The 23,429-nt window shown below is 34.8% G+C and overlaps 1 protein-coding gene across 4 annotated transcripts in view; it reads right to left on the bottom strand.

Moving 5' to 3' along the window:
- Positions 1–5,976: 5,976 nt before the first annotated feature.
- Positions 5,977–23,429, bottom strand: part of Graf (GTPase regulator associated with FAK) — a 170,308-nt gene continuing 152,855 nt past the window's right edge. For 2 of the 4 annotated variants that reach the window (XM_088259987.1, XM_088259988.1), the window contains exons 15-20: positions 15,565–15,658; positions 11,888–12,056; positions 10,807–11,182; positions 8,815–8,883; positions 7,863–7,942; positions 5,977–6,541 (exon numbers count right to left, since the gene is read on the bottom strand). In XM_088259987.1, the coding sequence (XP_088116113.1) occupies positions 6,450–6,541; positions 7,863–7,942; positions 8,815–8,883; positions 10,807–11,182; positions 11,888–12,056; positions 15,565–15,658 (880 nt within the window). In that variant the 3' untranslated portion in view covers positions 5,977–6,449. The remainder of the gene's footprint in view (positions 6,542–7,862; positions 7,943–8,814; positions 8,884–10,806; positions 11,183–11,887; positions 12,057–15,564; positions 15,659–23,429) is intronic. The other 2 variants (XM_088259989.1, XM_088259990.1) reach the window with 1 other exon arrangement.

The following is a 23,429-nucleotide window of genomic DNA, read 5'->3' as shown; positions in this document are numbered from 1 at the left end:
ATATAAAATTAAAAATAGTGAATTTAAAAATACAGAAAATAACAACAGCGAGGAATGCAAAATAAATTATAATGAACATGTAAAAGAAGAAGATTTTGAAATAAAAATAAATCATTTAAATCAATTTCAAAAATCTAAAATAAATGAACTGATTTGCAAATATAAATCCGTTTTTGCAAAAGACAAATATGATATCGGCACTGTTAGTGGATACGAAGCGAGGATAGACTTACTAGTAGACAGATATTGCAGTAAGAGGCCTTACAGATGTACTGTAGAAGATAAAAAGGAGATAGAAAAACAAATTGCAAAATTACTGGATAATAAGCTAATAGAAGAATCCTACAGTCCATTTGCTGCACCTGTTACATTGGCATTTAAAAAAGAGGAAAACAAAAAATCCAGACTGTGTATAGATTTCAGAGACTTGAATAAAATAGTTGTGCCTCAAGCTCAACCATTTCCTTTAATTGAAGACCTAATGATAAAGACCAGGAATTGCAAATTTTTTTCAACACTAGATATAAACTCAGCGTTTTGGTCTATTCCTTTACGAATCGAAGACAGAAAAAAGACGGGATTTGTTACACAAGAAGGACATTTCCAATGGACTTGCCTACCATTTGGATTGAAGACCTCACCAGCAATTTTTCAAAGGATACTAGGTAACATATTAAGAAAGTATAAACTTACTGATTTCACCGTTAATTACATAGATGATATTCTTATATTTTCTAAAACTTTTGCTGAGCACATTAAACATCTAACACAGTTGCTGGAAGCGATCGAAACGGAAGGTTTCAGGTTAAAATTTACAAAATGCGCATTTGCGTCAGACTTGGTAAAATATCTAGGTCATAAAATTCAAAATAATTCAATAAAACCAGTAAAGGATAATTTGATTTCAATAAAGAATTTTCCTGTTCCAAAAACGATAAAAAATGTAAGACAATTTCTGGGGAAAATAAACTTTCACCATGAATACATACCAAAGAGTGCAATAATACTAGATCCATTGCATAACTTACTAAGGAAAAATCAAAAATTTATTTGGTGTGATAAATGCCAAAAAGCATTTGAAATAACAAAAAGCATGCTTTGCTCACAGCCCGTTCTAGAAATTTTTGATCAGGATTTACCAATCAACATTTATACCGATGCTTCTTTAGAAGGTGTTGGGGCCATTTTGAAACAAAAGCAGCCCGATGGTAGAGAAAAACCAGTGGCATACTTTTCAAAAAAACTAAATGAAGCCCAGAAGAAAAAAAAAGCAATATATTTAGAATGTTTAGCAATTAAGGAAGCGGTAAGATACTGGCAATACTGGTTAATAGGTAAATCATTTACGGTTTATTCAGATCACAAACCTTTGGAAAATATGAATCTGAAATCTAGGACCGATGAAGAGTTAGGTGATTTAACATATTATTTATCGCAATATGAATTTGAAATAAAATATAATCCAGGAAAGAAGAATTTAGAAGTAGATTGTCTAAGCAGGAATCCAGTATTAAACTCGAATGAAAATGCAGATGAACAATTAAAAGTTGTAAATTTGGTTAAATTAGAAGATACTTTAAGAGATCAGAATAAAAATGAAGGAATTCAAAAGAAAAAAACAAATGGATTGAAAAAAACTGTGTCTACTTTAAAAGGGTCAAGAAGAAAAAAAAAATACAAAAAAAAAGAAAAAAAAAAAGAACGGAAAAAAGAAAAAAAAACAAGAAAGAAAAAAAAGAAAGAAAAAAAAAGAAGAAAAAAAAACTTTATCACATCACTAAACTTATACCAGTTTCTTCACTACAAGGAGATGATCCGGAGAAGGAGGAGTGAAAATTTTACTGTGAATTTTCTTCTCCAAGGGGGGAGATGTAATAAAATACCTAGGTACCTACCTATACATTTTATTAAGTACTTACAAATAGTACCTACATAAAACAGTTCTACCACCAGATGCCGCATGCGTCACTCAGAATAAAACAAAAGACTTCCGATAATATTATTAACTGTCAGAATCAGATAGATAGATAGATAGATAGATATAAAGTTATTATAAAGATAAATTAAGAATAAACTTTAATTACAAAGCAACACATTGTTTATTTTATTATTATACACCCACTTTACATATTATTTACACGCAATTTACAAAAGAAAAATATTACCACGTTATATATATATATTTAAGCAAACACACTGCGGATAGAATGCAAATATTTTATAGAAAATATAGAAACAAACTCGCTGTTAAGCGGCCACTGCCCCAATTTCATTTATATAACCAGATATATGCGTCGAGGGTTAAATAATACAATAAAACCCCGCTAAGCGAAGTCGGGTCAACCGAATAATTTGGCGTGTGTGTGTGTGTGTGTGTATATATTCATCAGTTCAGTATCAGTTCAGATTTCTTTACAAAACTAAATTCAATAATAATTTCTTCTTCTTCTAACCCTTATCCGCACCCAATGGTGCATAGGGCACTGCATCATATAAACGCAGTGTTACATTGCCCATTAAAACATAAATGAAAGGTGATCAGCCCTCCGCTTCAGGTAGTCCAGAGTGATATTGAATAAATATTAGAGTGAAAAAATCACTTATATTTATACTTAGAATGATCCCCCCTGGGAATCAAACCAGGGACCTCCAGTATGGTAGCCGAGTGTGCTGACCATTACATAAGCATGCGGACAGAATTTAATCTAATGTAATTACAAAATTTATCAGCTTTTTTTAGTCTGACACTGCGTCAAAAAAAAATACACATTTTTTGGTACAACTAAAAATGGTGAAATATGGAAATTTGAAATTGTCAGTTTGTAGGTTATAAAAGTATAGGATGGAAGCTCTATAACCTCATCCGGATCAATTGGAAAACCTAAACCTGGATACTTGGTTGTGTCATCAATGTGCGACAGGTCCGGCAGACAGGAACACAGGTGAGGGTTATCTTATTAAATAAAATACAAGCAATAATTTAGCAGTGTTCATTTAATAAATTCATAATTGACTATTTACATAATAATACATATTTTCTATGTACAATAAATTTAAACAAAACAAAAAATTTACATAAATGTAATATAATATATAATAAGATTATTTCTAAAAGCTATTTTATAAGTTAAATAAAAATTACATTTTGTACAAATAAAATTATATTCATAAGTCGTGTACTTCAAAGTGGAATGAAAAAGTGCAGTATGTATTAGAAAAATACGATGTATTGATAATTATCGGAATTTTATTTTTACTAAAATACAAGCTTGTTTTTTAATTGAAGAGTATTATCACACTAATGTACTTGTCTTTATTAGCAAATAAGTAAATACAAGAAGATTACAAGACAATTGGCACTGTTCCCTTTGAAATCTGGAATGTAACGGGTCCATTCAAGAAAAATGTTTAAAAACAATAAATAAATATCTTGTGTGGATATTGCGAGTGTTTGATATTTTCAGAAAGTAAAGCAACACTTTGCATCTAATATTGGTCAGGAATCGAGAGAAAGGAAAATAAATATAAAATATTTGCCAAAGCCAATTGTCAAACTGATGTTTCTTGAATCAACTGTTGTGTAGTGATAATTCTCTATTACAAAAAAACAATTAAAATTCTTGAAAGTTAATGTACGACTATCAATACAAAAAATAAAATTAACTTATGTTCGTTTTAACAATTAGATGGCATTTAGTATAAATTTTTAATCAAAATTTATGAAAAATATAAATTATTAATATTTTTTTTCATAAAACTATTATAAATAAATTTGTTAACATAAAATATCTTAGCTAAATTAATGATTTGGTAAATGTTAATCTTCATAATTAATATTTTTTTTATAATACATAATATAAAATTTTAAGAATGTATTCAATATATCAACAAAATAGATAAAATGGAATCAAAATAATACTGAAATATAAAATACGCTTTGACAAAACTTATCTGTAGATTGGGAACTGACATTTTTTTTACAAAAATTATTTCATCCATGCAACAAAAAAATACAAAACTGGCTTGCTTTGTGTTTTATTTTGAACTGTTATAATTTTGACGAAGATTTTTTTTGTCTAAAGCCCCATTAGAGAAAATTATTTAATAAAGTAAGCAGCAAGGAATGTTTGTGTTTTTTTATCGACGTGTAGAATGTAATTATACATTTAGCACAGTAAACTTGTAAAGTCTTGTGTTTGATTCCCGAAGAGACAAAAAAAACAGTATTTTTTCACACTAATATGTCACTATGGCTGCATTCTGTACTGATCATCATCATGATCATCACAGCTGCGGACAAATTAAGATGAAATATTATCAAGTCATTACATATAAAAACAGTTATTATTAAAATTTAAATATATCCACAATAGAAATAAAAATTGCCATTTTTCTACCAGGCATCATTCACCGTAATATGCAACGACCATGTTACAGGAACTAATTTGGACATTCTAAGTAGAGAAATTTCCAAGTCCACATTCGCCATTCCGAACAAATCAAATTTTAATGATTATTTTTAACCGAGAAGCAAAAATGAGATGGGTGTTTTACAAAATAAGTCCTAAACTATGGACTAAAAATGGACTCCGATATTTTTGTAACTCGATCCTCCGTGTATAATAATTATTCGCAGTAATATGTATATTCATTTAACATTGGAAATAAATAAATAAAATTTTAACAATAAACAATATGGCCTTATTTTGCAACGATTGATTAAGTATACACAAGGATATGGCTCGTGAGAATTATATTTACGATATGTTAGGTACTTACTTTCAATACATTACTGATTCTAAAGGACTTAACTTTTAGTGTGCATTTGTACCTTATAACTATATTTTACCGAGTCCGATTCATGTCGCTATTTGCCTCATCTCTCGGGGGAGTATGAATCCACCTCACTAACCCAACAAATAAGTCCCAAACAAATATAAAAGAGATGTTGCATTTGCGGTTATAGCTCTAACTCTGTCAAATTCATTTTTAAATAAAAATCTGAAGTTATATTATAATTATATTATTTCTCGAAATAATATATCAAGATGATCCACAAAGTTAATGCTTTCAATATTCAAAACATATATTATAATTATCTGTAATACTGACATCACAATGTAAATTTAATAAAAAAACGAATTTTCTTGTTTTTTTGTTTTGAATAAAATAATAATAATCAAAACTATAATAATAACATAATAATATTTTAATTATTATAGTTTTGAAGCACTAATTAAAATCCATACACAGTTGCTAAATTAATCATGTTTTTGTGTAATAAATTAGATAATTATACAGGACATATTAAGAATAAATATCTCCCATTAGAGATAAGTGAATTTTAATATATTTTGTTTACTGATAAACACAAGTGAATATGTATATATCTAGTACTAAGTAGGATATTTTAAGAATTATTTTTATTAATTATCCACCAAACTACACACAAACATTTACATACTTAGAATTATCTACATACACAGTTGGATATGGAATCAAGTAGCACTTTGGTCATATTTATAAATAGGAAATCTTTTATAAAAATTGGTGTGTTTTTCCTCTCATTACCTTCTTATAAAATGGGTGGGTAAAATTTTCTATCAAATAGTGCGTCCAATATAAAAACGGGTATTATTACCTACTAGATTATAAACACTGCACATATATTTATGACACATATTGCAAAAAAAAAAAAATTACTAGCAGCTGTTTTTCAATTTTATATTATAATAATTTCATACTGAATTTGAAATTGATTCCGAGCAGGTCAATACGAGCAACACCCAACTTTCAGTAATCAATTTAATTTATAAACATATATATATATTACTTTACAGACATTGTTCATAAAACTAATTAGATTATAGGACAATGGGATGGCATTTATTAGTCTCTGAAAAGTTAGATTTAAAAGAAAAAGTTTTGAAATGAAATTTCGACAATATTACGGGCTCATTTTGTACTTTTTCAAAATTTATTTTACTTTTGTACGGTTTAGATTTTTTACTGGAGAGAGCCTTATTACAGAAATATTGTTGTTAAAAAAAAAAGGACATACACTTCATATAAGGTTTGATAAGATACATCTCTAAGAAAGATAAAAACAAATATTATATAAAATGTCGCAAAAATGGAATGTAGTTTTTTTTTTAGTACATATATCATTCCGATTTATGTGATAGACATCAGCATTTAGTATTATAACTGCATAGTACAATAGTGTTAATAGTGGATTTATGTAAAATACTTCACTTCACTGGAGTTATGTAACACTCTCCTGACACGACTGGATATTGCGTTGCGTTGCCTCACTTGTTCCAGTTAAGGAAGGGCAGCAGGGATCAGGAGAGTCGCCGCGCCCGCGGGGGCGGGGTGTGCGGGCTGTGCGGCGCGTGAGGCGGGGTGTGCGGAGGAGTGGGGCGCCGCGACGGCAGCGGGGACGAGCATCAGGGCAGCGCCGCCACGTAGTTCTCGGGGACCAGACCGGTCTTGCCGTTCAGCGTGCCTTCCAGCCATCCGGGCTCTGCTGACGACTTCACTGGAAATAGAATGCGGATATTACGATACAATATAATCAGTTTACCTGGCTTATTACGTACAAGCTTTCACCTTTAGAAAGCAACATGCAACAAGGGTAGCGCGGCTGTCCAAACTTAAAACACAGTAAAGGATTTTTGGACTAAGTATAATCTACTTATAAATATTAAATATAAATATAATTATTAGAGTGAAAAAAAAATCACATTTTTTTCACTCTAATATTTATTCAATATTATCCTGGACTGGTACCTGAAGTGGAGGGCTGATCACCTTTCCTTTGTGTGTTAACGATCAAGATAACACTGTGTTTATATATAATGCAGTGCCCTATGCACCATTGGGGTGCGGATAAGGATTTGAATTTAAAAATAATTTACTTAGTCCAAAAATGCAAAAAAAACATACTACAAAAAAAATATCCCTTATTGTTTTGAGTTTGGACAGCCGACTGCCCTGCCCAAGCATTTTTGTGAAATATTCACGCGACTTGCTACCTATGCGTAGCTACTAAAATATTTATCGGAACCAAAAATAAAATGATGGATTGGTATCTCAAAGACATTATTTACGTGAGATTATATTCATATTTTGAATACTATTGTCATAAATCAGTGTAATCCAATAGCGAAATGCATCACAATCATCGTCAGGTAATCATAATCAGGTGGGCATTGAAAGACACAAATCCGCGGTCCCCATAAAGGACCACTAGGCGTCTAAAGGTTAAAGATCAATTCCTGAATTTTGGTTACTTCTAGCTAAAAACACTATTCAATTTATTATGTATTGGGAAAAGGCGGGATAAACTAGTGTGGGCCAATCAGGAAGTTCTCAGAATTTGTTTATTGCTGGGAGAAAACCACATGAAACTCTTCAGTAGAACCCGGAATGTTGACTGTCATTAATAGGCTTTCCGTTCCACTACAAGAGGATTCGGTATTTTGTGTCTTAGCTCGGTTTATAGTACCGTGTCCTACACTATTTTTATCATGCATGATACCACCTCTGGTGAAAGTTCCTTATGAACTAGCATGGATCCGATGTCGGATAGGTCCTCACCCAGATGACTGCGACGCGCTTCCAGCTGTTGTCTTTGAAAGTATAAATGGGGCCATATTCATAGCCGCATTATACCTGTGAATGTCTGAGTTTCCAAACTTCAGAATCCGATAATCCCATACGTCAGAATAGATGACACGTGTACACATATGGTTCCGAGTATTTAGTTTTTGGAAGTAAATAAGAATATTTTGAAGGGTTAGAGAGAAACTTTGGACAGTTTCACAGGTGTCAACATAGGTACTGAAAATAGAGCTCACCGTTTGTAATGATTTGGTTGGGATCGAAGGATAGTTCTCCATCACTCTCTCCTACGCAGGCGTACAATGTCCTCACTCGCCTGGAAATGTACACAATAACACTATTAGACAAATGACAGTTTTACATTGACCACTCGCAATACACAATGCGACAATTCTAATTTGAATCTGCCTTCTTTTCGACCAATACACCGAATTTGAATAAATGACTCGGCAATCATTACAATGCATTCATAATCAATCGTGTTTACTTGATCGGAGTGGAATATATTTGATGAGATGCAGATGACGTAAGCGAAGGAGTTCAAGGTGAAGGATATGACTCTTATACGGGTAAGAAAATGGATGACAAACAGTAGATTGGAAAAGAAGAATAGTAGCGATGGGTAGAGCACTTGGGATTGCATACCCACACTCGTACTTGGACACTTCTAATTTGTAGGAGGCTTAAAGGAAGGTAAAATCATTTTTAAATATTTAACATGCCTTAAGGCAGAAAATCTTATGAACAATATCATAGCATTTATGTTTTATATCTTAAAATTTAAGCTATAAATCAAGGCCATAAGACCCCGTATTAAGTATTATCCACCACCAGGAAAAGAATCATTCCCATTCTGGCAAAAGTTACCAACTAACAATTGTTATGGCGATCTTGCTTTGTCTGTAGAGCATCGATATTTCAGGCATGGATGGGAATAAGTCTGGACATTCACAGAGGTTACAACTTGTCATTCATTGGCTGATTTAAGCGATAACTTTATACACTGCGTAGCATTCATCATTCTACCCATGATCGATTGGGTAGAATGGATTCGGGCTGAGCAAGATCACCGCAGTGTTTGCGTAACTTTTGCAGGACGGGGATGAGTGGGGACCACATATAGTGTTAGTGTTGTCCGGTGCTGTTACTTTAGGTTAGGTCAGGTCAGCGGTTAGACGTGCAACTCACCGGAGGGAGGGTCCGGGGCTCGATGCCCGGTTGTGCTGGTTGCCGATGGAGGCGGCGGGTCCTATCACGCTACACACGTGCCACAACCGCGCACAAACGTGCCGTTAACCCGTTAGTGAATGCATGGATAAAAGGAAATCATACCATGTTATATATTATATTATATAAACATTATACACCAGGGCTGGCTATTCCGACTGGTGAACACATCCGCGCCCAATCATAGGGATAAATGAATTACAAAAATCGTAAACTTGAGAAATCTTTATAAAGTTTTTGTAATTCTAATATTTAATAAAATACATCAAATGGTATCAAAATAAAGTATTTTCAATACATATTTAAAACCATAAACCATTCACTCTCCTTATGAATGATTAACCATCTCCCAATTCAGCCTGAGTGTGACTCGGTAAGGAGTTCATTGCAAATCTTTATCTGACTAGTCGGTAGCAATTTTCCTGAACCAAATATATTAATGTATTTGTTTTTACTGACATAAAACAAATAACGAGAGGGATTTGGGCAGTCTTGTTATGACTTGTTGGTGACAATTTTGTACAGCGATAAATTATCTTGCCAAAATTCAACTGTTAAACAGTTGTTACCAAACAATTTATACTGCTATTAAAAACCGCCCATATTTACTAATAACTCACGAGGTCTGATCATTCGGAAGATCCGCACTAGTGGATCTATATCACAGAAGTGATCTGGTTATTAAGACCTGAAGATTCGTTCAGAAGGGTAAAATTTATTTAAGATATATAATACAACAATATATTGTATATCTGAAAATCATCCTTAGGGTAAAATTCCAGTGTTTGATATTTTAAAAAATTGACAAACCTTACTTGTTAAAAATATCTATAAAAAGAGGTTGCTAGCCATGAAACTCCCAAGCTTCTCCGCAAAAATTATTACTCCACTGAATAATCATAGGGTACTGAATTCTCGTTAAATAGACTGAATTTAGATGCCAATAACATGTTACAATTTTTTTTTTAAACACTTTGGACGGGAAAGGTATTTCTACCCGTTTGGTCGATTAATGCTTCAGGACGGGAAGGATATTTTTACCTTCTGCGCCAGCCTCATTTCAAAGTCAGAAAAGAAGGAATTGCTTAGTGTTTAATATGAATATTTTGTACCAATCTCTTTATTAAGGTCTAAACTATATGTATACTTTTATAAAATCCCGTCGCCAGCGGTCCGCAGGCATAAAAAACACCCGTCTGAAATGTGGAAATAGTTTTCTTTTTGTATGATAAATATTTTGAATATCTCGCTCCCTAAAATGTAGGAATCAATGTTAATGCATGCAGAAATACAAGTACAATTTCTCAACGTCCATTGTCGTCAATTCCATGAATTAGTAACTCCACAAAGGTGCAACCATCCCGCAAAACCGTGATCGGATTCAAATTTTACTTTGTGTAGTTGCCGTATTAAAGGAACAGTTTTTCACCTAATGGTGTATTGGGCATAGTTAGCAGTGTTATCTTGATCAATGATTCCGCAAAGAAAGGGCGATGAGTCCCGCACCTCAAGGCGATATTAAACAAATCTTACAGTGAAAAATTACTTCATTTTTCATATTATCGCAGCTACTATAAATAGAAATGTCATGTGTCGGGTTGTGGTCCCGTGGTTAGTGTCGCGGACTCTTAAGTCAGAGCTTCTCGGTTCGAACCTACTGTATCACAATTTGATACCTACTTCTAATAATGACCCGCTTAGGCTCACAGAAATAGAATGAAATAGAAATATTTGCGTAAATAATAAAAAACAAAAATATTTCTCTTTATAAAAAAAAAATATATATAAATATTTGAATGCGCCTATCAGTCAAAAGCTGTTCCTTTAATAGTGGCTAATATTACTGTCAAAAATGTTAATATATAATACTCGGTTGAAAAACATACATGCTACAGTCTTTCAGTTGAATGTGATCCAATCACCGCTCGATAATATATCGCTTAGTGAACTTACACATTGTGTTGCGGCTGCGGCCTGTAGCTGGTTGCGTAGTGGACGTTCATGGAGTGATTCACGATCCGCCGGGTCTTGATGGGCGACCCGTGGTGGTTGATGGGCGATCCGTGGCTGTTGGGCATGCCGTGGTTGTTGTGCGGGGCGTGGTTGTTGGCGAGGTGGTTGGCGCTCGTGTTGAGCTGGCCCTGGCTATTGGCGAGGCTCAGGGGGCCCGGGCTGAACTGGTGGATGAGCTGGCCGTGGCTGTTGGCATGCACCAGCTGGCCATGGGCCGACGACGGAGTGGAGATCATGTCGCGGGAGGATATGGACGACACGGACTCGTTGGAGCTGCTCGTCGAGTTCAGGAGGCCATCGCGATGTAAATCCATATCTGGGAAATGATATAAATAAATAAAAACTCGTGAAAACCTGATTATTATTTTTGACAATTTTAAATTAGTCACCAATAAAAGTTCTTTAGTGAAGAATCAGGTTTTCTTTACAACATTTTGAGTGCGTCCAAATTGTTCACAAAATCTGGATTATCTCCAATTAAAGGAGTTATTTTCATATTGTTTTTTGACATCTCATCAAACATGAAGAAGAATATGGAAGTCTGGGCATTTACGGGGCTGACGACCGTCATAGGCTGGTTTAAGTGATCACTTTACACACGTGTAACATTCACCAATTCCACCCATTATTGACAAACACACTATTCAAATTCTCAGAAGTTCTATATATATGAACCAATTTAGAAACCTTGTTCTTGAATCACTAGAACTTCACTAGGGACATCTATTATCGTCAGCCCCGTAAATGTTCAGACTTCCATATTCTTCTTCATCTTTGATGAGATATAACAAAGGGTTAAAAAAAACCCTAGGCATAATTATGGGTATACCCACAGTTTTCACTCGTTGAAGTGTCTCAAACAATTTTCTCGATACTAATCAATTGTCTTAGGATGCCACGAGGCCTTTAGAATGTGTCGAGTGAGCCAAGCCAGCTAGCTTCGTAACGGTCCTTGTGCGAGTGGCGCATCACGTGGCACTGAACAGCAGATATTGTAGGATGGGTTCCCCGGGATACTCACTGTTGAGCTGTTGCTGGTGCGGGGGGCGGTGCGGGGGGGAGTAGGCCCTGGCCGGCGGGGGCGGCTGGTAGGCCGGGGGCCCGGCGCGCAGCGGGGACCCGCCCCCGTTGCTGCCCGGCCCGCCCGACGACACCGCGAGGGGGCCGTCGTAGTATGTCTTGATCACGGCCTGAAGGCAGAAAACAATAGTGAGATATTTTCAATATGTATAAATATTGTAACTCTTTATTCGCAGTTTACGCATACCGTGACACAGTTCATACGCCAAACAGTGCGGTAGCAAACATTCAAATCTCACAAAATTGTTAGGTGTGTCCAAATCCTTGTTCACAAATCTGGGCTTTCCGCAGGATTACATTTTGACCTCTCAACATAGATGAAAAATAATATAGTATTTACAGGATTACAGGGCTATTTTTTTTGTCATTCGTCTCCGTGGTGATTACATCAATCATTAGATTAGCGTGTTTAGCCATCATGCTGAAGGTCCTCGGTTCGATTCCCAGGGGGGGGAAGTGAAAATAAATCAAAGTTATTTTATACTCTAATATAATTTAATATTACCCCGGACTGCGCAGGAGTGATCACCTTGCCTTCGTGTAAGTTACGATCAAGATAACACTGCGTCAATACGATACAGTGCCCTATGCATTATTGGTTGTGGATAAAGGTTAGACAAAAGATGTTGGATTTCGATTCATGAATAATAAAAGGATAAAACAGGTGTCGTGATATTTGTTGAATGGGTTCGATTAACAAAAGCATGGAATCGTATTTAGTGGCCGGAAATCGTATTGAATTTAATTAATTAGAACCAACCGGTCCACGCTTCATTCAACAATATAATAACACAGGTAGGGACGCCTCGTTCGGAAAACGGAAACTATATGAGGAATTGAATAAACAAAAGCATCACGAAATCAACCAAAGTCAGGGATGAATGAAACTAAAAATCGTGTGAAAATTTGCGGAAGAGTTGAGTGTATGGTTAGGTGCATATGTCATATAAATTTGGAATTATCGTGACGGTATAATAATGTAAGTGTAATAAAATGAACTACATATTATAAATTGTATTTTTTTTAAACCTGCATATTTTTTTTAATAAAAAGATAAATATTTGTGTTTTTATTATTTACAAAAATATTACAATTTCATACTATTTCTGTGAGCCTAAGCGGCTCATTATTAGAAATATGTAGGTATCAAATTGTGATAGAGTGGGTTCGAACCAGATACATCTATTTATTTCATGGTATCTCCTATAAATGTTAACTAGTATTAATTTTTTTCTGGCTTAGAATGGGAACTACCCTAGCGCATCGGAAAAACCAATAAAAAAGTATTATTTAAAAAATAAATAAATAAAACAAAGCCAAAAAAAATTACTCTGAACTAGAAAAAAGTACTTATTTACATATATGTAATGTTTATTTGTTTTATATGTAATAATAAAATAACTTCCAAAAAAAATAGTACGTTTAATAAACGTTTTTTTAAACCTTTTAAAGGTTTTATTGGTGAATTCTTGAAACATGTTTGACTTTCAATTTTACCTAAACGAAAAACTAATAACTGTCTACCGAAGTTGACATAATTAATTCCGAATTTAAACATTAAAAAATGCAAAAACGATAAACAAATGAAATGTCAAAAACATGCAACAATATATTTTTGTTGAGTACAGAAGTACCTACTCATATTTAAAAAAATAATAATAATAATAACGAAGGACGCCGTATAAAATACGTCACGAAATATCGTTAAGTAGAGGTTTCAGCATCCAACAGGTCGGCAGGTGCGTTTCGCATTGCATATTTCGCGCCGCGATTACCGAAATACATTAAATGATTCTCTCTACAGGTGAAGCACCTGCCTTCCGCTGTGGCCAGATTGAACTCGCTTCTCGGGACAAGAATCTCGACTACACCTGGACGAAGGAGAACGCACTCTTGCGTCATTCGAACGCCAAAAACGAAGACTCCAACATATTATTGTAGATAATTTCGACCGGCTATGAAGAGTTTCTTGAATGTTTTTTGCCGATATTTTGTAGCACATTTTATAAAATAAAATTCCCAATTTGTTTTGGAATTTAAAATATAAATTTGATCAAACTTTATATAATAAAAAAAAAAAACTAAAATATTGTTTTTAACCACTTTTATTTTTGGTACTTTTCTCCGACCGGTGTCGACAAGAAACTTGTCATATTCAGGGCTGGACATGTATAATACATCCATACAAGATTCTTGTCGAAAACGGTAGGAGAAAAGTACCAAAAATAAAAGTAGTTAAAAACAAAGATGAAAACCGTGTCACCTTCAGGGATGGACATGTACATCCATACATGTCCATCCCTGAAATTGACAAGGTTCTCGTCTAAACCGGTCGGATAAAAGTACCAAAAATAAAAATGGTTAAAAACAAAGTTCTAGCTATATTTTATAAAATTAAATAGTTATTATATTATTCGCGTAAGCTTTCTAAAAAAATATTAAATTACTTCACGAAAATAAAGTCTCGATTTTACGGTCGTAATGAAGGGTACAAGGGACATTGGTAAGTGACTGAATTGTAAATTATAACCAGATATTTGTAAAATAAGACCTTGAAAAACTGTTTGTGAGGATGTTTCCTGATTGATCCTTTCTCGTGAACGCTCACACCTGGCCTAAGATGGATGATGTAGTGTAGACGCATTTTGGCGACGCAATACGAGTGTTCCTTTGAAGGGGGATGTAGGTACATCCGTTAGAGCAAACAGCAAAAGGACCCGATTCTGATCCTTGTGGAACACCATTACAGGTTTTTTATTATCTTTTTTATTTATTTATTTGAATGTCAAGCGACTTGAGATGGTTTGAAGTGTTCGTTTAAACGAGGAAACGGCAAAAAATCATATACAAACAGAGAAAAGTGGTTGAAAAGGGGTGAGTATAAGAGATGAATGGGAAAAAACCTTGTTAAAAGCATTGGAAAGTGTTTTTATTTGATGATCCGCGGCGTAAATTGGTCACAAGTGATTCACTTGTGGGTAGAAAAATAAGCATGAGAAAATACTAGTCCGTGGCGTAGTGGTTAGCGCGTTTGGCTGCCGTTCTGGAGTTGCTAATTCGATTCCCAGGGGGTTTTGAATAATGTTAAGTGATTAAGATAACGCTGCGTCGATGTGATGCAGTGCCATTTGCACCATCGTGTGCAGATGACGGTTCTATTTCTATTATATTAGCGTTTGCATGTGTATGTATCTTGAATTTCGCTTTATTTTATTTTGAGTATACTGTTATTTATTTAATCATTTGTATGTTATAACAATAAAAATAATATAACACTCTCCTTATCATTCATCGTTCACTTTGTGTAATACCACTTTAATAAAGTGAATGATGAACGATAAGGAGAGTGTTACATTACCATACTACAAAGTTAACAATGCTTTCAATATACAAAATAAAAATATAATATTTTGGATAATTTACATGGCGCCATTTTCGTAATATACTCAAGGGCGCTTATAAATAATGTTATGATTTTATATTTATTTTGCAATCGTATATGAGACAATCCATATGCCATATGTACCTTAGAGGTTTGCACGTTTCACGTCAAGGTTCGTGATAAAGGTAAATAAATAAAGAAGAAGAAGAAGAAGAAGAAGAAGAAGGGGGGCTTACATGTGTGACGCCTTGCGGAGTGGACGAGTAGCGCTGCGGGCCGCGGCCGTGCGGCGGCGACTGCGGACCCACCGGCAGTCCTCCGGGAGGAATCCTGGAACAAGACAGATATTCAAACAATCAAATACCGGACAACAGTACTGAGATGGTGTGCCCACAAAGGACGTAGAGAAACCGAACGTGTAACTTGTTTTTTGACATCTCAACATAGATGAAGACGAATATTGAAATCTGGGCATTTACGGGCGTTACGACCGTCATATCGCTCACTCCATTCAACAACGTCATATATTATATAAAAAACTTGATTTTTCAGGAGATCGTATTTAAAGAATATAATAAAATGTATTTAAAATAAATGTCAAGCCACTTATTGAACTTTTTACCGTGAAACAGATCATTTAAGGTAAAACCTGAAATGTCTTTTCTCCATTTGAAAAATAAAAAAAACACTTTCTGCCCTGTAGCGGGTAAATATTAAGTTAAAATATGGCACTTTTGCTGGAATGTAGTACATTTTCTGGGCATTCCGAAAACACGCACAACTGGAAATTGACGATTGTTTATATATGACGTTGTTGAAAGGAGTGAGCGATATGTTAGTTTAAGTGATCAAAGACACACGTGTGTAACATTCTACCCAATTCTTACGGTCGTAAGCCTCGGTAAATGCCCAGACTTCCATATTCTTCTTCATCTATGTTGAGATGTCAAAAAATAATATGATTCGAAGGCATGAACTAAGTGACGCAGTACATGATAAAAGATCCTACAATCTGAGGACGAAGAGACCTGTTTTTTTACCCCAATAGTTTTTTTTTTACATTTTTGACATCTCAACATAAATGAAGAAGAATATGGAAGTCTGGGTATAACAGGGCTAACGACCACGGTCATAGGCTTGGTTAAGTGACTACTTAGACACGTGTAACATAACATTCACCAATTCTACCCATGATTGACAACCACGCTACTCAATTTTTGGAACTCTTAGACATAGTGATCAAACTCGTGACACAGTATATGTGGGTTCACAACCGCCATCTATTGGAATTGGAATAAGCTTTTATTAAGCAAATATTTTTTATATTTGTATGCAATTATTGTGGTTGTCAGATATGGGTAGAATTGGTAAATGTTACACATCAAAAATGGGCTCAATATGCTTCTCTCTGTGTTTTGTCAAAAGGGGGAATAATAAAGACGAAACGTCTCCCTAACACCCGAATTTAACGGCTAATTAATTGATTACAAATAGAAGAGGGTCATTTTAAAATAACTAGACTAATGTAATTTTAATTATGAATAGTCAGCTGTGTGTTGCTGTATATATCAGCAGATGTTGTTGTCACGGTTCGACAAGTCTGGGCACCAAAAACTGACTAACCGTCAAGCCGGCTCCGTAGATAGAACGCCACACCACTTTGTCTTTACATACATACTTCGCCTCTTCCACATCCATACATACCCGCCGATTATTCCAAGTACTTGATCATGCGGAGTTTTCCTCGATCTTTCTCTCTTCCTCGCCTTATATATTTGTTTTGACGTTTGTCTTAATAACCCGTAAAACCCTTTATTCAAGAGGCTATTCTGGAGGTAGGATAGTCAGGATAGGAAAGGTAGACGTAATGAATACATCACAAAAACCCAGACCATTCGAAAATAAATATTTATCGAATTTATTTCGCAATTAGCGGGAATCGAATCCGAGACGCTAGTTTCGCAGTCGCGGCCAATGACGGATTCTCCAGTTTTTTGGACACGTTGCGCGTGGTAATGAGGATAGCCTGCAGTGTAAGAAAGGGAGAGGAAGATCCCCACACGATGGATCGATCAAGCTAAGCCAGCAGCAGCAGCAGGCTCCTCAGTGGTTGGAGCGCTACGTGCAGCGCAGTCAAGGGATAACTGGAGAAGAGTCGTTGCTTCTGCAAGGGTCACAGCCCTCAGTAATGAGGAATAAGACGAAGAAGAAGAAAAAATAAACAGTTTTTAACAGCTGTTTGGGCCGTAGCTACACAGATACCATAAATCGCAAGGAGCAGAGAAGGAACAAGAGGGAGACGTCCTAGGATTACGCGACTACTGGTATTTCCCTCGTCGGAGCAATATCCTGTCAGAAGTCAGGCGATAAATTAAAGGAATAAGGATACAGGCAGATGTTACGCGTAGGGGGATTAAAATTTCAATATTAGGCATTCGGTTTGACGTTTTTGAACACAATTTATAATGCGAGGGCGGAGTATAAATAGAACGGTTGAGTGGAGATTCAGAGGGAAATATGTAACATAATAATAATTAAATAAATAAATAATATTTGGGAGACCTTCACGATATATTTACACATAAAAAGAATATATAAAAAATACTTTTTATACAATTTGAATAACGTCTCTAGTACTGATGTAAATAAGCAAAAAAATAGAAACGCGAGATTCTTTCCTCGATTTTTTCAAATACCAACAAACGCCTGAAAATATCATTGCAATTTAATAGTATGTCCAAATCCTTGTTCACAAATCTGCTTCACTTAGGGAGTGGAGAAACCTAGATTTGTGAACAAGGATTTGGACACACTCAAAATGATGTGAATAAAATAACTAGTCAAATTTTAAACTAAATAAAAAATCGAGTTCAGGCAATTAATATCATGGCCGGGTCAGGAGTCGAAATAATCGGCGGGTATGTATAAGGAGATGCATGAATGTGGAAGAGGCGAAGAATGTTTGCAAAGAGGGTGGTATGGCGTTCTATTCTCTCTGCCTACCCCTTCGGGGAAGCGGCGTGATGGTTAGTTAGTTAGTTAATTAAGATCATATTTTCAGGCGTTTCATAGTATGTGAAATAATTCGGGATCTTGAATCTTGAAGAATCTTGCATACATTTTAAAAATACAGTTCCGAAAATTCGAGTAGTGTGGTTGTCGATCATGGGTAGAATGGTGTATGACACACGTGTATAAAGTGATCACTTAAACCAGCTTGTGACAGGTCGTAATCGATGTAAATGCCCAGACTTCCATACACTTATTTATCTATATTGAGATGTCGATATAAAAATCAATAAGATGAAATTCGGTACATACCCTCCGATCACAAATCCAGACAGGCAAATAATCATTTTAAATTTTTAACTAAAACAATTAAACTTTTTAATTTTCGAAAATACGGCGTTCTGTACGAAATTTGAATTTGAATCAAACGCGCATAAGACACGACCGGCCGCAACCAAAGGAAAACTCAAACTGACGAGTCGAGATAGGGCGACCGAATGCACCCAAATTATTGTAAGTAGGTACCGTGAAAAGTAAAAACACACCTTGCACAAGCTCAGAAAGGCTTTTGTGCTTCAAATACACCATCACAATACACAACACACACACGCATTATTATTTCTAAAATAGGAACTGAAATTATGGTCACTGAAATTACCGTAAATTATAAAGCGCCCTTCAGGTGATTTCTCACACAAACGGCGCTATATAAATTGGCCATAGTAATTATTATTTATTTATTTTATGAACTTGCCCAAAAGAAGCTGATATAAAATGACTCATATCTTGAAAAAATAAATGAGATTATTTACCAATTTCATAAAAAACTATGTATTTCATAAAAAAAATCAGGTACTAGATTTTCGTATACAGTACAATAGGATTGGATTTGTTTAGGGAAAAGTCAAATTTGATTTTCTGGAGATTGAATTTAAGCTGAAAAAGATTAAACATTACCTGCAAAAAATGTGTAGTATTTGGTGTACATACAAAGGGTTGAATTTGATTTGCGGAAATTTTTATTTGAACTGAAAAAGTGTAAAATTGATCTGCAAAAAGTTGAATTTGACCAGTTAAAAGGGTTTAATTTTGGATGCGAAATGTGGAATTTGATCCGCGAAAGGTTGACATCATCAGCAAAAAAATACTTGAAAAAAGGTAAAAAGAATACGTCGTTCAAAAGGTTTAATTTAACGTGCAAAAGATAGATAAAAGAGATAAAATTTGACCTGCAAAAGGTAGATATTTTGGTCTGCAAAATGTTGAATTTGATGAGCGAAAGCTCGAATTTGAAATAGAAACGGAATGCATCGAAACACATGTCACGATAGATTTGAAGAAATATTGATATTTACCAAGTATAGCTCACATTAAAAATGGATAGAAATTACCACAAAGTGACTGTAGAATCAATTAATTCAAAGGAAACATTGATTTATTCACATAGTTTATATTGAATATTGAAATCAAACACTGATTTTTAGAGTGTACTTAATTGTATTTTATTATCAAAAACACATAAAAATAAAACTTGTGACAATTGTTTGACATTAGTTTTTAAATGTCATAACAAGGCGAAACAACTATCACAAAATTTATTTTTATGTGTTTTTGATAGTTAATTACAATTTAGTTCACTCTAAAAATTAGTCTTTGATTTTAATATTTAATATATAATTTAAAATGGAGTTCTACAAATTGAACGCCAAACTGTAAATGAGGAAACGTTGAATTTGATCTGAATTCTAACTATAAAAGGTTGAATCTGATCTGGAAAATGGTATTAAAATGGATACAATCATTTCCCAATAATAAGATTTTTTGCTGAGATAAGTACATTTATTTCGATTGAAATGAAATGATGCTGGGATCTGTAGACGTGGAACGGAAATCTGTGTCGAGATTTAGGCCGTTCTGGTCGTGCGGCCTTGCCAAGAGATCGGCAGATGTTCGGGACCACGTGCATGGCGCGCGCCAGGTGCAAAACTACTACCTACTCTGACATGCACTATAGGTGCGCGACGGTACAACCTTCGCGGGACGTCAAAAATACCGGACATCGCTTTACGAGAAATATTCATCAAAATTCGGGGTAACGAATGTTTTATTTTTAAATTTTGACATCTCATCACAGAAAAAGAAGAATATGAAATTCTGGGTATTTGCAGGGATTATGCCCATGACGTGAGCCCTGTAAATACCCAGACTTCCAGAAAATGGTGCGGAATGCATCGAAGCACGTGTCATATAAATTTTAAGAAATAGTTGTATTTACAAAGTAAAAATTTCAATTAAAATTCCATATTCTTCTTCATCTATGTTGAGACTAAAAAATGTAAAAATAACTAAAATAAAATAAAATAAAAGTGGAGAAACCCAGTACCTATAGAAATGCTGGGTCATTTTACAGTACAGAAATAATATTGTTGATTTTTTAAGAAGAAGTAAGGAATATTTATTTATTTTTTAATAAAATTTATAAACTATGCACATGATATTCAGGTGGCCAATAACTGTACTTTTTACGTACCTACTTTAAAAATGTACATTATTTTTATTTATATAAATGAAAACTTTTGATCCATGTTATTGTATTTCTAATAATAAATTAAAGTAAGGTAAACAGAATATTTACTGACCACTCGAGGAAGCTCGTTAGTTTTTTTTAAATTTTTTTAAAAATGTTTTCGTCAATCTTTAATTTAAATGTTGAAATGTTGAAGTTTCAATAGTTTTCATTAATTTAAAATAGATAAAAATATAAATCACAAATTATCAAATGTTTTTATTTAATGCTACATATTTTTTGGTTTACTAAAATTTCCATTGAAATTCTTCTTTATTGACGTTAGTATAAAGTTGGCCCTTTCAAACGACTTGACAGGTATTCCGAAACATGTGCACACGTTAGGGGGACGTTGGGGTTACATCGGACAAAATCGAAGGCATTCATCAAAATAGTTAGTGAAAGAGCTCAAGGTGAAGTACAATTACTGTTTAATGTGAAAGGAAACGGAGGAGGAATATAAAAGACAACTATTACCATCGCGCTTAGAACCCTATCAAGGCGGTTCAGGGAAAAAATCATTAGTCATTTAAAATAGAGAGAAAAAACATTCCAAGTCCCAAAAGTAGAAACCACTTTCCAAACTTATATATCGTAGTCATACAGGGGAAAGTGACCAAGTGCATTTTTTACAAAAACGTGATCATTGACTATTTGATATCTTACTAGCTTAATATTGCCCTGAAAAAATCCCAAAGGATTTTAAACTTGGAAGTATAATATTATATATTGACTTGTTAAAAATAACTAACTGCATTGACGTTTATTTTCTTGTAAAGCAAAAGTGACTTTTTGACTGACAAAACTGACCGGAGCATTTTGTCGTAACGTCATCGCTCGCGGCGAGCATAACCGAGCATCCGAACCTATGGATGGAGCGCTCGGCTCGCTGTTCTGACAATACGAATGCTCGCATCGTAACATGTTACGTTACGACGAAATGGCTCCGGTCAGTCACCACCTAAGTCACTTTTGCATTTTGGCGAGAAAATAAACATCAATGCAGTTAGTCATTTTTAACAAGTCAATATATTATACTTCCAAGTTTAAAATCCTTTGGGATATTTTCAGGGCAATATTAAGCGAGGTATCAAATAGTCAATGATCACGTTTTTGTAAAAAATGCACTTGGTCACTTTCCCCTGTATGACTACGATATATAAGTTTGGAAAGTGGTTTCTACCGTCACCACCCTTAAATGGCCCTCCTGAACATTTTACGTTTTGTTAGTTGGTCACTTTGTCCTGTACGACTACGATATAAATCGTCACAATATGTAATGCCAGAAATGATTCCGGTTCGTGTTGCCCCGACGTACCCCGAGACACACGACAGCTGGCAGCGGCAGATCGGTCTATTTTTTCATAGAGAAGGAAGCACCACAATCTTACCCCAAATACCATCCCCTCCTGCGCATCTCCACCCGTCATCTCCACCGCCGCATGATCGTCGCTATACGAGGTTATGGCCGCTTGAAATAGGCACATTAATTGTTTGGCAATATCGCACCCCCACGACAAGGGTGCCATACGTAAGTATACAATTATAGTGTTTTGAGTTGAGTATGAAGTATAGGATTTTCACTGTGTAAAACTAATTTTATACTTATTTATTGTAACTGCAGACAGTTGGCAGAATTCCATATTGAATTGTTGGGTAATATATCCAAAATAAAACAAGGTTTTACCCAACAAGAATTTATACTACTACTACTATCACCACGCCGTTTCTCCGCAGGGGTAGGCAGAGAGATAGGTATGGAACGCCACACCATTCTGTCTTTGCAAACAATTTTCGCCTCTTTCACGTTTATGCATCTCTTCATTTGCCGATTGCTTTAGTATGGTATGTTCTCCGGCATTGCCATTACACAGTGAGGCGTCCTGTCCAACAACTTGGCCATGCTCCAGCCCAAGAAGACCGAAAAGAAAGCGCAACAATACGGTGGCTCCACTTTCCTGCCTTCAGACTCAGCCGATTGACGACGTTTTTCATTTATATATTTTTTTAAATTTTCTCTCATTATCATTTTCATATCATAATCCATACCTGTATAAGCGCCCTTGAGGTAGTTTTATTACAAAAATGGCGCTATATAAATCATCCAAGATTATTATTATTATTATTATTCCCTTATTTCTATTACCATATAAATCGATTCGAAATACAAGTACGTTTCATAATCATCTTTTTACTACGCCGATGTCTGACTGGGCGACAGTAAAAATGGGAATATCGTGCCCTTCGGGATTAGATTGTCGGGACAATGGGACACCGGTCATTGTACACAATACCTGTCCTGGAAGTGCAGTGTGGAGTCGTGACCCTAATTGGTGAGCCGGTGACGTAGCAGGGAGTTAAGTAATCATTATGAACCATTTTACAAGAGCGTGGGTGAATAATTAGCCACACGTGATGCGCAACTCGTGGCTTTTAGGCAAGGGAGATTATAATTAGGGATAAGAAACCATTTTTTTAGTCGAATTTATGGTACAATTAATATTTGGACCACTTAGTGATTTTCAA

The sequence above is a fragment of the Brachycentrus maculatus genome, unplaced genomic scaffold, assembly GCF_059751285.1.
Source record: "Brachycentrus maculatus isolate JH-2025_06_01 unplaced genomic scaffold, ASM5975128v1 h1tg000122l, whole genome shotgun sequence".
NCBI classification, from domain to species: Eukaryota; Metazoa; Arthropoda; class Insecta; order Trichoptera; family Brachycentridae; genus Brachycentrus; species Brachycentrus maculatus.
This window is presented reverse-complemented; position numbering and strand designations above follow the sequence as displayed.